The sequence below is a fragment of the Triplophysa rosa genome, linkage group LG8 (genome assembly GCF_024868665.1).
Source record: "Triplophysa rosa linkage group LG8, Trosa_1v2, whole genome shotgun sequence".
In the NCBI taxonomy this organism is placed as follows: domain Eukaryota; kingdom Metazoa; phylum Chordata; class Actinopteri; order Cypriniformes; family Nemacheilidae; genus Triplophysa; species Triplophysa rosa.
The window spans coordinates 23,574,342-23,588,577 of record NC_079897.1 but is presented as its reverse complement, the minus strand read 5'-3'; the positions used below and the strand labels follow the sequence as shown (position 1 = coordinate 23,588,577).

Sequence of the window (14,236 nt, the reverse complement as noted above, 5' to 3'; positions counted from 1 at the left end):
TCATTGCAGAGGTGCAATGTTGATCAAAATGATCAAAAATTAAGTTTTAAATTGTATTTGTCTAGCTTGAAAAAGGGTGGTCAACTTCCCCGATTCACATTTGGCCTTTAAATGCACTGCAGTTGGTCAAAATCCAGGATTTGCAGTGCCCTGCAAACGTTTTGACCTCAATCCGAATGTTCATTGAAATCGATTCATGCTATAAGTTAGCCCATTGTACAACGTACATGTTGATATTTCTGCAAAGTTCTGAAATATGCAAACAAAACAAGGTTTTCCCTCTCTCGCTCTCCGTTGTGTCTGTGATGATATGGACTGCCTAGAATCATAACGCATATGTGTGTCCTTGTTTATAGATATGTTTGATTCTATGCCTGAACAAAGCTCCTCCACAGAGCCCAAAGCAACCACTCCTAGCGTAGACCTATTCGGTGCAGGTACAGGAATTGACTGCCGTACTTTACGTCTCGTCTGTTATAGTCTTCACATCTGTTTTTGCCCCTCTCCGTCTTGGGTTGTCCTCATAGTGGAACGTGGACTTGTGCATGTTTGCGCCCTCAAAAGCACGAATTTGTGTCCTTCGTGTGCTCATGCACCCGTCTGATTTCGCTCGTATTTTCTCTTCATCTTCCTGCTCTGTCTTAAGATCTTCCCGCTGTCTCTCGAGGGCCTTCACCTCTGCCTGAGGCCAGTGTGACTGGTGATCTGTTGTCTGGTGAGTGTCTGATCTTTGTCGCTAAACAGAAGTTTTATTCTTTTCGCTAATAGGGTACAAACCTGACATTGAAATAATATGTGACGTTTTCTCCATTGCTAAAAAGGATGTGACCATTTTTACCCTAGTTGCAATCTTATTTGCTTGCACTTCACATTTACTGCAATTCGTCCTCTCTTTTTTTGTTTCTCTCACTTAGACTCGTTCGTTGCTCCAGCTGTTGCTCCTGTGGCCGCTACACCTGCGGCTCCAGCTTCTGCTGTCTCTCCTCCTAAAGCCGAGCCCGGACCTGTGCTGGATCTCCTTGGTGTGTCCTTTAAACTCCATCATACAAAAACACACATCCAGAAGAGCAGAGGTTGTGCTTAAATACACAGATCACATCCACATGTTTCCACAATAGTGTAATCCTCTGATTTACAATGACCTGTGAATTGTAAAAGGGTTGTTGCGTAACGTTTATGTTGAGTCTTTTCACATTGATTTCGTTGTTCAGTGTTCCTGTAACTCTAATACTGTAGATCGGTGGGGCATGACACTTGCAACACCAAGGGTGTGGGTTCAATTCAAGATAACACATACAGCCACGGAAAATTGAAGAGACCATTCTAAATTTTCATTTCAAATCTGCGTTTGTAGATGCATTGGGGCCATTCTAGTCCAGTGTTTGTTGAGTTTCAACAAAATCAAGCATCAGGAGTGACAACGGCAACGTGTTGGACTGACAGCATGACAAGACACTTGAAAACTGTTATCACATTATAAACAAATTTTCGACCTTTTCTTAAATACATGTACAAATATGACTGACTTTTAAGCAATACAACAGTAGTAGTGTAAATGTATTTAGGAAAAGTTAAAGTATTCTTTTTTATGTGATAACCTGGATTTTTATCACAGTTAAAATGTTGTCATTCACATTGCTGTTGGATTTTTCCGTGGCTGTAAATACTGTATATATAAATATGTACCTTGAATGAACTGCAAGTCGCTTTGGATAAAAGTGTCTGCCAAATGCATGAATATATAACCATTTTCCAAGTTTCGACTTTGAACTCTAAGAATTGGTAAGTATAACCGTTATATTTCATAATCTTCTGATTCATAATGTAGTTTCTGCAAATTCAACCAAATCATATGGTGTTTGGTTATTAATTTTGGCTTTTGGTCAGTGTGTGTGTTTGACCTGTTTGCATGCTGTGCTATCATGTGCATGTGACTGCATGGGAATGTACACAGTATGCATGTTTGCGCATACATGCGTCAGTGTTTATTGCAGTCTGCGTTAGTGTTTATGTTGTTGGTGTGGGAGTGTGTTGTCTGGTGGAAGATCTCGGCTCAATCTCTCCATCTGCCCCTCTCTCAGTGTATGCAGCTGTAAGGCTCACTAATGCTTCTCCTCCTTCATGCTGCGCTGTGGGACGTCCGTCGCCCGGACAGACACGTTTGGGGACACCACCTTGGATTCCCCGACCATTGGGCCCGGAGCGCCGTCAGGTGACCTGCTTGGGGGTATGCGTCATGTATGCTGACTGAATGTTTTTTCTTTGTGTTCGCGAGGAACCATTCAGTGAGATGTGGGTGTGCTTATGATGATGGATGGATTTTGATTGGCTTTCATCTCTCAATGTCTGTAGGATTGATTTCACCAGTTGCCCCCACAGTTACCCCAACCCAAGTGCCATCTTCAGCCCCAGCCGACCTGCTGGAGGCGGATTTTGATGCCTTTGGCTCTGTGCCGGTACCCACAACCACAGCAGCATCAGACGATGCCAATGCCACTGCGGCGCCCTCCGGTGGCTTTGACGCATCCGGTGAGGCGATGCCTCTTTTTGATATATGTGTGCTGTCAAATGTTAAACAATTTATGCCTTATTTGACAAAACAAATCTTTTAAGCTTGTCTGCTTCTCAGTGCTTTATTTTTTGCATGAGCACTTCAATATTCGCTGACCTTGTTATGTAATATACAGAGGATGTTGCTTTTTTAAAATGCAGTTTCTCCTGTTCTTTTAATCTCTTTGTGTTCTGTTTCATCCTCGCTCTGCTTTCTTGCTCTCTTAATATGCTTTTTTCTCAACTTCCTCATCTGTCTCACCTTTCCTGGTTTCTCTTTATCTCTGTGCCTCCCTCCTCACATACTGCTCTGACTCATTGCTTGCTCCCGCTGTGCGTTTGGTGAGTTGGCGAGAGAGCTCCGGTCAGGGCTTTGCAGCATGTCGCATTTTACCCAATCACACTGCTGGGTTCGGGAATTGTGAATGTACTAGAGTTGTGCTTTCACTTTCTTTGTCTTCTGACCCTCTCTGTGCGGTTTACCCCCTGCTTGCCCGTATTACTGCATCAGAATGCATCGCTTGCCTTAGTGTTATAAGCCTTGCCTTTGGGTGACCTTTGCTGTAAAACTTTAGGAATTTGAGTCTGGTTGGACCAAACTCCTCCTTCATAGATTTTCATTAAGTACACTAAGGATTTTTTATTTGGTTGCAGTGTATTTCCCCGAGTGGCAACATTGCCTAATTTTCCAAGAACCTGAAACTTTTTATTGTATAATAAAAATTTTTGGGTCTTTGATCTTAGGAGGACCCCAAACTAGGAGATCTCCATCCATTCCAACTGATTCTGCATTGAGGATATTTCCTTCTGAGCCTGACTGAATGTATCCAATTGTGTTGTGCTGGCATCCTTTAACTCAATATGTGCAATGCTACAAATTGCACGTTTGTGAAGATGTTCTTATGTGTTGCTAGTTTGCAGCTTCCCAATGCATGTCCTAAAAACACCTGGATGCAGATTGAACGTTACAATATTTTTTTGGATATTTTCTATGTTGTTGCTGTCTTCTGTTAGACTTCTGAACTGCATTATTTGACTGGTCATATTATGCAATGACCAGTTGTTTGTCCAGAACAGAGCACAGGCCTCTGAAGCTGTGGCCCACAGATGATCTATTATTACTTCTATTAAGCCCCTCTTTTCTGTGTCCGCCTTAGTGTTTGATGGATTAGGAGACCTTCTGATGCCAGCCATAACGCCTCAGAGCACAGGCGGGACTCCTATGGCTGCCGGGAGCACACCAGTGACACCTGGGATTTTGCCCACTGCTGCGCCCACAATGGCACCGGTCATGACGGGGATGACCCCGGCGATGGTCCCGACAATGGCACCTGCCCAACCAGTCAAACCTATTGGTGGAGACTTGGACTCTTCACTTGCCAGTTTGGTTGGAAGTATGTACTGTATGAAAAATGGTAGACTTGGTGGGTGTGTAGGGGTCAATGAATGTTAGGGAGTGCTTATCTTTCCGTTTCTTTCTCTTTTCTAGACTTGGGGATGGGAAATCAAAAGAAGTAAGTTTTGTGTTTGTCATGGTGTTTCTTCTTGCTCTGTGTCTATTATAGATACCTTTTAATCTTGCCATTTATCTATAATGTCCATGTGCGGGCATGAATGACTCAATCTGACCTATATGGACAGTTCAATGTGGCAGGCGAATTGATTTATCTTGCCTTGGAGGACAAGTCAATCTTGTTTCATTTTTTGTGGCCCTTAAATGTCTCGTTTCATTTATGAATGATCTATGTGTATTACGTTAACTGACATCTGTTTGTTTGGTACAGGGACAACCAGTGGAATGAGAAGAAGCTGACAGGAGGAGCTAACTGGACCCCTCATGTAGCCCCAAGTAGCTGGGGCACACCCGGCGCTCAAATGGTACGAGTTGCTCCTTCCTTACCCCTCCTTGTTCATTCCTCCCAGTCAAAAGTGACCAAAGACCTTAAATCTAACTAAATCTAATATTTATGCACAAATCACAATCAATTTTTTCATTTAATATAATATTAATATGAAATAATTTTCCCTTTCCCATTTATTTCTTTTTTTGTGTTGTGTACAATTCTGATAAAGTGAAAAAAATCAAAACATATTTTTTGGTCAAAAGTGAAAGAGGACTAACAGAGGGTTACGTTTGTTTTTACATTTTGTCATGATTCTGATTTCTCTCGTGGTTGCATTTAGCCTGGCTCTTCTCCTGGAGCCCCAGGTGCTGCCGCCCCTCCTGGAGCTATGGCACCGCCCATGGCAGCACAGCCAGGCTTTGGCATGGTGAGAAATCATCCCTTACGACAGAACAAATCAACAGGGTCTCTGTATTGTTTTGTCTCATTACTCCTCTTCATCGTTCTCTCAGCCCGCAGCAGCAGGAGTGGGTGCTCCCATGATGATGGGTCAACCCATGATGAGGCCGCCATTTATAGGGCCAGGAGCACCTGTAAACAACTTATTCTCAAACACACACAAAAAACAAACACTTTCTATTCTTGATCTTGATTTGAAATCATCCTGCGTATTTCTTTCCCATTGTCTTCACAGTTGTCTCCAGGGCCAGCTGTTCAGAGCCCCAAAAAGCCTCCCACCAAGGACCCCCTTGCAGATCTCAACATCAAGGATTTCTTATAATCCCTCAGGTATTTTCAATAAGACATTATTCAACATTATTTCACTTTATAGAGCAATATAATACAACATTTCGTCTCTGTTCTGTTTTCAGTATTTTTCCTCAAAGATTGAGCTCCACTGAGAGAGGGCTGCTGTCTGTTTACACCCCCAGATGCCTGAGGACCCCTCAGCTAGAGATCCACTGATGCCCCCTCAACATCCCCTCAAATCCACTCCGCCCTGCCCAGCATACCTGTGTCATGTTGTAGCACAAACTGTGAAGTGAATTGTAGAGAAAAACAAGCCGATAAATGACGGTGTGCTTATTTCAATGTTTTTTTGTTTTAATGAAACAGAACAAAACTATTTAAAAAACACAAATGGTGATGAAAGATTAAAAAAAGTGTATGTAAGTCAACTTTTTTCCAGTGTTTAAGTATGAAATGAATGATGTACGTATGTTCCCCTCAACTGTACTTTTGGGGCCTCCCTGATGTGACAGCCCACCCGAAATATGTTCATTTGTGCGCTATTTCTTGTATGTTCTTTGGTAGCAGTGTGCAATTTATCATTCGCGAAAGGTACACTGCATATTGACCAAACAGACTCTGTGAGCAACTTATTGATGTGAACCTGGTAGTCAAGTTATAAGAAGTCAGTTTGTCATCTTCCATAATCGATTGACATGGTTGTTTACAAATTTAAAAATATATATGAATATAAATATATATGAATATGTATAAAGTAATAACATATCCAGGCTCCTCTATCCCACATAGATAACCCTATTGGTGGTAACATGTCCTTTTTGTAACGCTGTAGTTTTATTGTCAGTCCACTGTTAGCATACTTGCATCCATTTGGTTTATCTCATTAAACAACACTTAAAGGGACAGTTCACCCAAAAATAAAAATTCTGTCATCGTTTACTCCCGTTCGAGTTGTTCCAAATCTGTATAAATTTCTTTGTTCTGATGAACACAGAGAAAGATATTTGGAAGAATGCTGGTAACCAAACAGTTCTTGGACCCCACTGACTACCATAGTAGGAAAAATTGCTTTTTTTTGTTCGGTTGAACACAAAAAAAGATATTTTGAAAAATGTAGGACAGCAAACAGTTCTGGGGCACTTTTGACTACCGTTGTCAACTGTTTCTGTCACAAGCACTCTTCCAAATATCTTTCTCTGTGTTCAACCAAACAAAGAAATTCATACCGGTTTGGAACAACTGGAGAGTGAGTAATTCATGACAGAATTTTCATTTTTGGGTGAACTGTCCCTTTTATCTCTGCGCTCCTAATCTCAGATTATCTCTGAGAAAGGCCTTTTGCAATCTCTTAATGACATAACCAATATGTACAGCAACTTGTTAAACTGGTTATCTGGATGTTCCCCCAAATTTTACAGTTGTAGTCAGTGGAATGCTGTGTTTGAGTCTCTTATATAGTTCCTTGTGCTTGTGAGAATTTCAAACTGAAGCTGGTACATGTAGTGTTATTTTGTATAATTGTAAAAGAACCATTCACAGGTTTGTTTCTCAGTCTTACCCTCCCATATAGCCATTTGACCATACGTGATGGTCAAATCATGCGCCCTCTGTTGATGAGTGGGATATTGTAGTTGAATGGAGTGCGGAGCAGAAATCTAGAATGAAAACACTGGTTTTATGAAAAGGGAGTGTTTTCATTCTGGACGATACAGGGCTTAGGTGCACGTGCGGTTTTATTAGCAGTGATAGACTCTTAGATCTTTGCAATTGTTTTCAGAGGTTGTCACTGTTAAACAGTGTTACAGAATGGACATCCCTGTAGGAACTCTCTAGAACTCAATATTCCCTTTGTTGTCATGGACATGACAAAGGCAGATATTCGGATCTCTCTTTTTGCAATTCTCAAAATGTATTTATTTTCAGTTTTCGATTCATATTGACACCTCTACATAGTGCATGTAAGCCCTTTGAGATGCAATAAACACTGATGGGAAGAATTGCCCACCTGAGTTCCAGTGTCTGTTTTCAACAGAGATAACATCTTTTTGTAAGATGCATGTTGTCCTTTTCATATTTAAAGAAATAGTTCACCTTCAAGATTAAAATTATGTCATTATTTACACACCCTCTTGTCATTTCAAACCTGTATGACTTTCTTCTGCAGAACACATTATTTTGAAAAATGTTGGTAACAAGAAAACGTTGGTACCCATCGATTTGCATTGGTTTTGTGTCCATACAATAGAAGTCAATGGGTGCCAATGGTTTTTGATTACCAACATTTTTCAAAATATCTTTTGTTTTGCAGAAGAAAGAAAATTGACAACATGGGAAGTAAACGATGACGGAATTTTCATTTTGAAGGTAAACTATTCCTTTAATGATTAGCCATTGTGTATATATAACTGGTCTTACTCAATTACTGTAGTAAAACCATGATTCATTTTCATAATGGAATGTCATTTGATTTAGCAGTTGTTGGATTATGGAAAAACAAATACAGTTTTTTTTGTCCTCTTAGACCAACATAAATCTCAGTTTATTTGGTCCTTAAAAAGTACAAAGATTTTTAACCAACCTTGAAAAAAAAAATGCAAATTTATATTACGATTTTTACATTTCCTATATTGCTTTCCTCCATATCGTAATTACAAAAAATCTAATGATATTTACCAATGACTATAGTAAACTTTAAATAACCCTGTGTAGTTTTGAAAGCAATGTGTGGTTTTACACTAATCCACGCTTTACATTAAATACATACTTACAGTTCTACAGTAGCCTGTTACTCTGACAGGTCCTCTGATGTTTTGTATTAAAAATTAAATTAGCACCAGAAATCAACAAGGACAACCTGAAGGTAGTTAACTGTCTGCATTGTTACAGAAGACAGCAACATAGATGTCAATGGAAGCCCATGAAGACAGTTTACAGTTTAGTCATCAAAGACACACAACCATAACATTTATATAATGATAACCTACAGAAACAAAACGCTTTAAAAAAGAAAACAGCATCAATAGGCAGATACGTTCTTTAAAAAGTAAATCCACAAATAAACAGCTTCTCTCAGAAAAAAAGTATTTTCCTGTGTCGATTAGTCAGACTGCTACACCTAGGACCAAATAAATGCCTCCCATGGCAAAACAACACTTACTTTCTAATTCAAAATGATAACGTTTATGACCTAATCTTTGATAAGACAGACTAGAAATACACAATTGATTCAAACCAAAAGGTATCTAGTAAAATAAATTATGGTATCAAAATATCCTTACTTGGAATAGTTCATGACTTTTGTGATGAATTCACGAGTTTTAGCAGTTTGTGAAGTGCGCAAATGGGAGGCAGTGAAGTTGTCTGGGGTCTCTCAGGTTGCGTGGCACTTGCTGGAGTCCCCGTGCACCCAATGACAGATCTGTGCGTACTTCAGCGGCGTGATTCGCACCGCCACATTGTAATCCTGTTGAACCCCGTTCACATCCACCCACTGGTGACCCGAGAAAACCCCGATGATCTTCCTCTTCCATTTCTTCTTGCCGGGTTCTTTGAGACGAATGTAGACGCCCGACCCGCTGGAACCGGGCTTGGCATCGCAATACTGGTACAACAAGTCGTTGGACTCCTCCGATACAGAGCAAAAGCGGTACACCAGGTTGCCCGGCCGGTCATCGTCGAAGCCTGAGAAGTGGATACGGCCAGCTGGCAGCTTTTTGACTGAGGGTATGACACCTAGATCCATGAAGGTGGTCTTTTGCGCCCTCTTGAGCTCCAGAATGGCGTAATCATAGTCGGCCACAACGCTTTCGGAAATGCCTTTAAACCAGCCCTTCGGTACCTGCATCTGTTTCACCCGCGTCCAGCGGAACGAGGGCTGCTCGGAAACTGCGCTCCTCCGGCTGCGGTTTCTCCTTCCTTTTCCTTTGCCCTTGCGCTCGTGCGTCTCTGCGACCTCTTCCTCTGTTTCTTCTATTTTATTTCTCTGTCCCTTTCCCTTCCGCCCTTTCCCTTTTTTGCCTTTCCTCCGGCGAGATCGCTCTTTCAGCACACCGACGCTGAGTTTCTGTACTCCGTCCAGGTAGTCCGTGCCGTTGTGGATGCAATGCGCGGCCGTCAGCACGTGTTTGGGGGACACCAAGACTCCAGAGCAGCCCGTGGAAATCTTCACAGACGTCGAGAAAGGATACTTTAGAGAGTATTGTTTTTCCGCGATGGTGAAGCGCGTGTCCGTGCCGTAGACCTCTCGCCTGCGTCGAGCGCGCGACGAAGAGCTTCCCGTCCAGTCGCTCGCGTTCAGCTCCTGTACAGCGACGGTGGTGAGGGTGCGCGTTCCGTTGTCGTACATCGTCTCGTAAGAGAGAATCTTCTCTAAATCATCCAGGCTGGGCTCCGGGAGACCCCGCTGGCACTCTATGCCACATACTCCGTGGAGCTCGCTTTGCGGTTTGGCCGAAAACTCTGAGCTGTCCAGACGAACCGTTCGCTTTTCTTGTACAAGAGGCACCTTCTTCTGCGGCCAGGTGTACTCGTCATCACCTGTGGCATCGTTCACTGCTGCAGCCACCAGCACAGCTAGTGCCGAGATGGAGAGCAGGAGTTTTAAGGGTACCGGGCCCATGGTAGAGAAACCCCTGGTTCCAAAAGAGAACAAGAGAAATACAGTCAGATACTGAAGAACGGGGCATTATTGTCATTGGGAAATATTGAAGAACACACGCTAAAGAAGTAAGAATATACGGTATATTATTTTAATAAAACAGGATGTCCAACTGGGACGTAATTTCCTCATAATCAAAACAATCCAGGCGTGACCACTAGGGGGAGACAAATAATAAGACATGAAGCACTACTTCAGAAGTCCGATGGGGAAATTTGCGCCCTTGAAGATCATTGTGAAAAAATCTTTTTGATTCTTCTTCTATTCGAAAAGTATGTCCAAGAGTCCCAGAGTTCCCACTTCAAGGGCTTTGCACTTACACTTCTGATCGGAATTTGTCTTCTATACAGCATTCCTATGTCTTACTCCTATTATAACATACCATACCACAGATATTTAGACCCAATCGTAATTTACCTATTAGACCAACAACAACATTCTCACAGATTCCTAAACAAACTTATGAAAACAACTCAAATTTCCGTTTAAGACGCAAAGCATTTTCATCTGTTAAACTGTGAAAAATAAGTAAAACAACTCTTACGTGCCAAATTAGCTGTACTAGCTTTGGAGACTAAACAGATAAAATAGCACACAAATAGTCCTGCGCCAGGCTGACAGAAGAAAATCTACAGCTCAAGGGAAATTACGCTGTATGTGGAGACTGAAGTTTTGTGGCAGGGAGTGTAAGATTATTGACCCTGTGAGTCAGAGTTAGTGGCTTGGAAACGTTCCCTACTGTCCTGCTAAATGTCAAAATATCAGGGCTCTGATGGTAATACAATTAGTTACATTGCCAATAAATCAGAAGACTAAATTTCAACATAAACACTTAGATTTTTTTTCTTTTGACTTAATGATATTTTTATGTCTGAAATCTAATCAACAGAAACATTCAGCATTTTATACATTTCCATTAAAACAACGTCAATACACAAACGATCCAAACAGTACTTCTGCATTCATCAATGTATTGAGCTGCAGCTTTCTTTAAATGAGTTTTAAATGTGGGTGCATTTCATTTTTTTCACCAGACCATCCTTTTTCCAATAACTGAAATGACTATTGTTTCCCAGAAGCTGTTATATGCAGGTTACCAAACGCTTTCATAAAGTCACTTAATTAGGAAAAACGAGCCAACAGTATTTCCAATGGCACAATACATTTTCCAGATGTACAGTATACAGTGTGTGCATCATGGCAGAAATGATTATGCACCCACACACAAAAGCATATACACAATGGGCAAAGCACAAAGTTAAGCATTTCACAGACACACTGTCAGCAAGCTCACATTCATCCTATAATAGATTATTATCTATTATATAATAGATATAATATAATAGATTATTATCTATTATCTATCTTGATTTCGTATACTTTCCAAAACCCCACTTTTCATACCCACCCTTTGCTCTGTGGACCATCTCAACTGCATGTCTCATGTCTGCATGGATTGTCTCCGCAGACAAAACCGTCCTACATCATGTGAGGAAAAATGTGTGGGTGTATGGATGTGTGTAAGGGTGGCTATGGATCAAGGCAATGACAAACCAAATGAAGAGTCGGGTGGAGGTGAAGCTCTCACTGAGGTCATAGTCAATTCCAGAAACACTGAATGATAAAATGTGCAGACAGTCTGAGCCTTATAAATAATTCAAAATCAACAGTCTCTCGCATGTGGTGAGAAACTAAAATCTGACATTCGTCCATCACTGCAGAAACATCTCTATGACACCGCCGTTGACTAATAGCCTAAACAACATGTCTTGCTAATGCAGAGCAACAGCTGGGTAGATTAAAGAGGTATGTCTTAAGCTTTCTGCTTTAGAAAAGACTAGGAGGGATTTTTTTTACGAAGCAGAAAATTTCCCTTCCATGTCAGCATCTCCCCTTTTTCCGTTCAGAGTCAAAAAGCAGATCTGCACATTTTCAAGCATTATTTTGTTCAATCAAATGGTGGCGCTGTTGGTCTCACTTGAAATGACATTGATATCGACTGGTTAGTTCATTTACAGTTGGCTCAATGCGTGGCTTTCTCTTACTGTCAGTCATTCATGCAAGAACATTTTCAGTTATCAGTAGATACTCTTCCTTAATAAATTATCATAATTTCAGCTGATCATCACCTTTATACAGTACGTAGCCTATAGGCTATTAAATGTGATATTTTACTGAACACTTAGGTTACCATGGTACATTTTTGCAAGTGGTAGTTTAAAGCAAACTTACGCAGAAGTAAAGCATTTTCTCATTTTTAATGAAAAAATGTATGAATTGAGTTGTTTACAATCTTTTTATTGATCTATGCAGTTTGTATTTTCTCCGTTTTCCTCTCAGAAAATAAAACACATATTTTACAGACAGAATCTCTGCAATCCAGCTACTTATGTTTCAAAATATGTTTTCAAAATCACGATTGACTAGAAATAAAGATGTTTTTTTATATATATTTTGCACAGGCTGCAACGAAGCACTTAACTTTTGAAACTTTGTCAAAAGATCTAGACGACCATGATAATTTAGGACTCGTAAACGAAAACCTTTGCAAATGTATTTCATACACCCAATTCAGAAGGCCTATATGCCACCAGTGATAACCCTGACTAAAAGGTGAAAAGCATCATACCTGCTATCATTCGATTGATGGATATGTTAAATCCTCAAAGGGGTGTTTGTTATTTAAAAGGAAGCAGCGTTTGGAGATATATGAATTTTCATCTCAGAATTCTTCTTCTTGGTTAGTTGATAGTCGGTTTCTTCTCATATCTGCTCCACCTTCAAGACAGGGAGAGCACAGAGACGAAGTCCTCGGTAGGAATTACACTTGACGTTTAAAGGAACGGGAGGAAAAAAGTCCCAAAAGATTTTCACAAAGGATTTCGTGTAGGGGAGGGACCATCATGCCTTCAACGATGGAGCGGAGAAAGTGAACTTAGTTTGAGTTCGGCTCTCACCATAATAACTCTAAGATTCTGAATAAAACTCTTTTTTGTCATATTCAAAGACTCGTTCATTCCATTTCTTCAAAGGAGCTTTCATTGGATATGGACGATGATTCGTTCCACTGTGCGCACAATAGCGCAGCAGCGCGCTTTATTGAAGTTCTGTCACGTTCCCACATCAGTGACACTTGTCTCAGTGTAAACGATGTGGTAAACACGAAAGGAGGGGGTCTTTAAATTAAATGGATGCCTCAACATTTGCGTGCACATTTATGCAAACTGTTGTATACAAACATGGGTACGTTTTGTGTTTATTCATGTTTTGGGGTGCTGTGAGCTGCCCCTCACTTTGGATGTTTCATAGTCTCCCAATATACCCTTGGATTATTTTACTCTAAACATTTGAAAATTTACATGAAAACATAGATTTTTAAAGAGGTCACCAAACAAATTATTTTGCACAAGCATGCGTAATCACGTTTTTTTGACGGTTGAAAAAACCGGCATATGCTGGTTTGGTAGGCTATGTTTTTATGCTGGTTTAAGATGGTCATGTGCTGGTTCAAGATGGTCATGTGCTGGTCCATAGCTGGTTTAAGATGATCAAACCAGCATCAAAACATACCTAACCCAGCTGTTTTTTTCAACAGGGGGAGTACCTCACTTTGGTGTAACGTTAGACAGTACATGTCCTAACAGATTTCTTGTTAAGGTTGAGGCTATGTTTCTCCTGTTAAAAACAACATGCATCGGGCTTGTATCACCGAGTAAGCATCTCGAACAAACACCGATAGCAGATTCCAGTTAGCATACATATTGATGTGCCCAACCAGCAGGGGATGTCAGTGACTGACAGCCAATACTTAGACCTGAAATGACCCGATATGTTCCGAATCATTTGAAGAGGATTAATTTAGAGGGTATATGTAAGTTAGTGTGAATATTTGTACACTCCACATAGAGAGAACTAAATTGCACTTTTGAATTCAATGGCATAAATACATAAATCTGTATTCTTAAATGAGCACATTGACATTTGCAGTAAATGACGGTGAATCGGCAACCGATTGATTTGTTTACAAATGTGCCAATATGGCGATGTAGTGGCCTCGTCATACGCAGACTAGTTCATTAAAGTATAAATCAGTGGCCCACTTACATAAATAATAAAGAAATACACTAGAACACATACTCACTTATTCATATTTTTCACATTTTAGAAAAAATAGTAAGCTAATTAAAACTGTAGAGTAGCACAAAGGGAACTATAAGGATTGTTTCAACTAAAAAAAATCTTTAAAAAATTAAAGGTATAATATGTAATATTTTTGCAGTAAAATATCCTAAAACCACTAGGTCATTGTTATATATTTTGTCCATTTGAGTACTTACAATAACTGTATCTCAAATGTTTACAACTATTTGTAAATCGTGAGACAATCACCATTTTAATCAATGACAAGGACCGTGTCTGGCAGTCGCCTGTCAAT

General features: G+C 40.4%; 2 protein-coding genes across 2 annotated transcripts in view; one reads left to right on the top strand and one right to left on the bottom strand.

The window, feature by feature from the left end:
• Positions 1-7,143, top strand: part of snap91a (synaptosome associated protein 91a) — a 33,127-nt gene extending 25,984 nt beyond the window's left edge. Inside the window, exons 18-29 of the mRNA XM_057339422.1 lie at positions 357-437; positions 647-715; positions 915-1,022; positions 2,156-2,227; positions 2,353-2,529; positions 3,708-3,944; positions 4,040-4,064; positions 4,335-4,428; positions 4,735-4,821; positions 4,907-4,987; positions 5,089-5,183; positions 5,267-7,143. Of these exons, the coding sequence (XP_057195405.1) occupies positions 357-437; positions 647-715; positions 915-1,022; positions 2,156-2,227; positions 2,353-2,529; positions 3,708-3,944; positions 4,040-4,064; positions 4,335-4,428; positions 4,735-4,821; positions 4,907-4,987; positions 5,089-5,175 (1,118 nt within the window). The 3' untranslated portion in view covers positions 5,176-5,183; positions 5,267-7,143. The remainder of the gene's footprint in view (positions 1-356; positions 438-646; positions 716-914; positions 1,023-2,155; positions 2,228-2,352; positions 2,530-3,707; positions 3,945-4,039; positions 4,065-4,334; positions 4,429-4,734; positions 4,822-4,906; positions 4,988-5,088; positions 5,184-5,266) is intronic.
• Positions 7,144-7,248: 105 nt separating this feature from the next.
• prss35 (serine protease 35) lies at positions 7,249-12,647 on the bottom strand. The gene is made up of 2 exons (XM_057339421.1): positions 12,431-12,647; positions 7,249-9,775 (listed from the first exon to the last, which is right to left on the bottom strand). The coding sequence occupies exon 2, from the start codon at positions 9,760-9,762 to the stop codon at positions 8,515-8,517; it is 1,248 nt and encodes a 415-aa protein (XP_057195404.1). The 5' UTR covers positions 9,763-9,775; positions 12,431-12,647; the 3' UTR covers positions 7,249-8,514.
• Positions 12,648-14,236: the final 1,589 nt, after the last annotated feature.

Excerpts from the sequence above, each read along its gene's own strand:
- prss35 (XM_057339421.1), bottom strand. The coding sequence starts at position 9,762 with ATGGGCCCGGTACCCTTAAAACTCCTGCTCTCCATCTCGGCACTAGCT.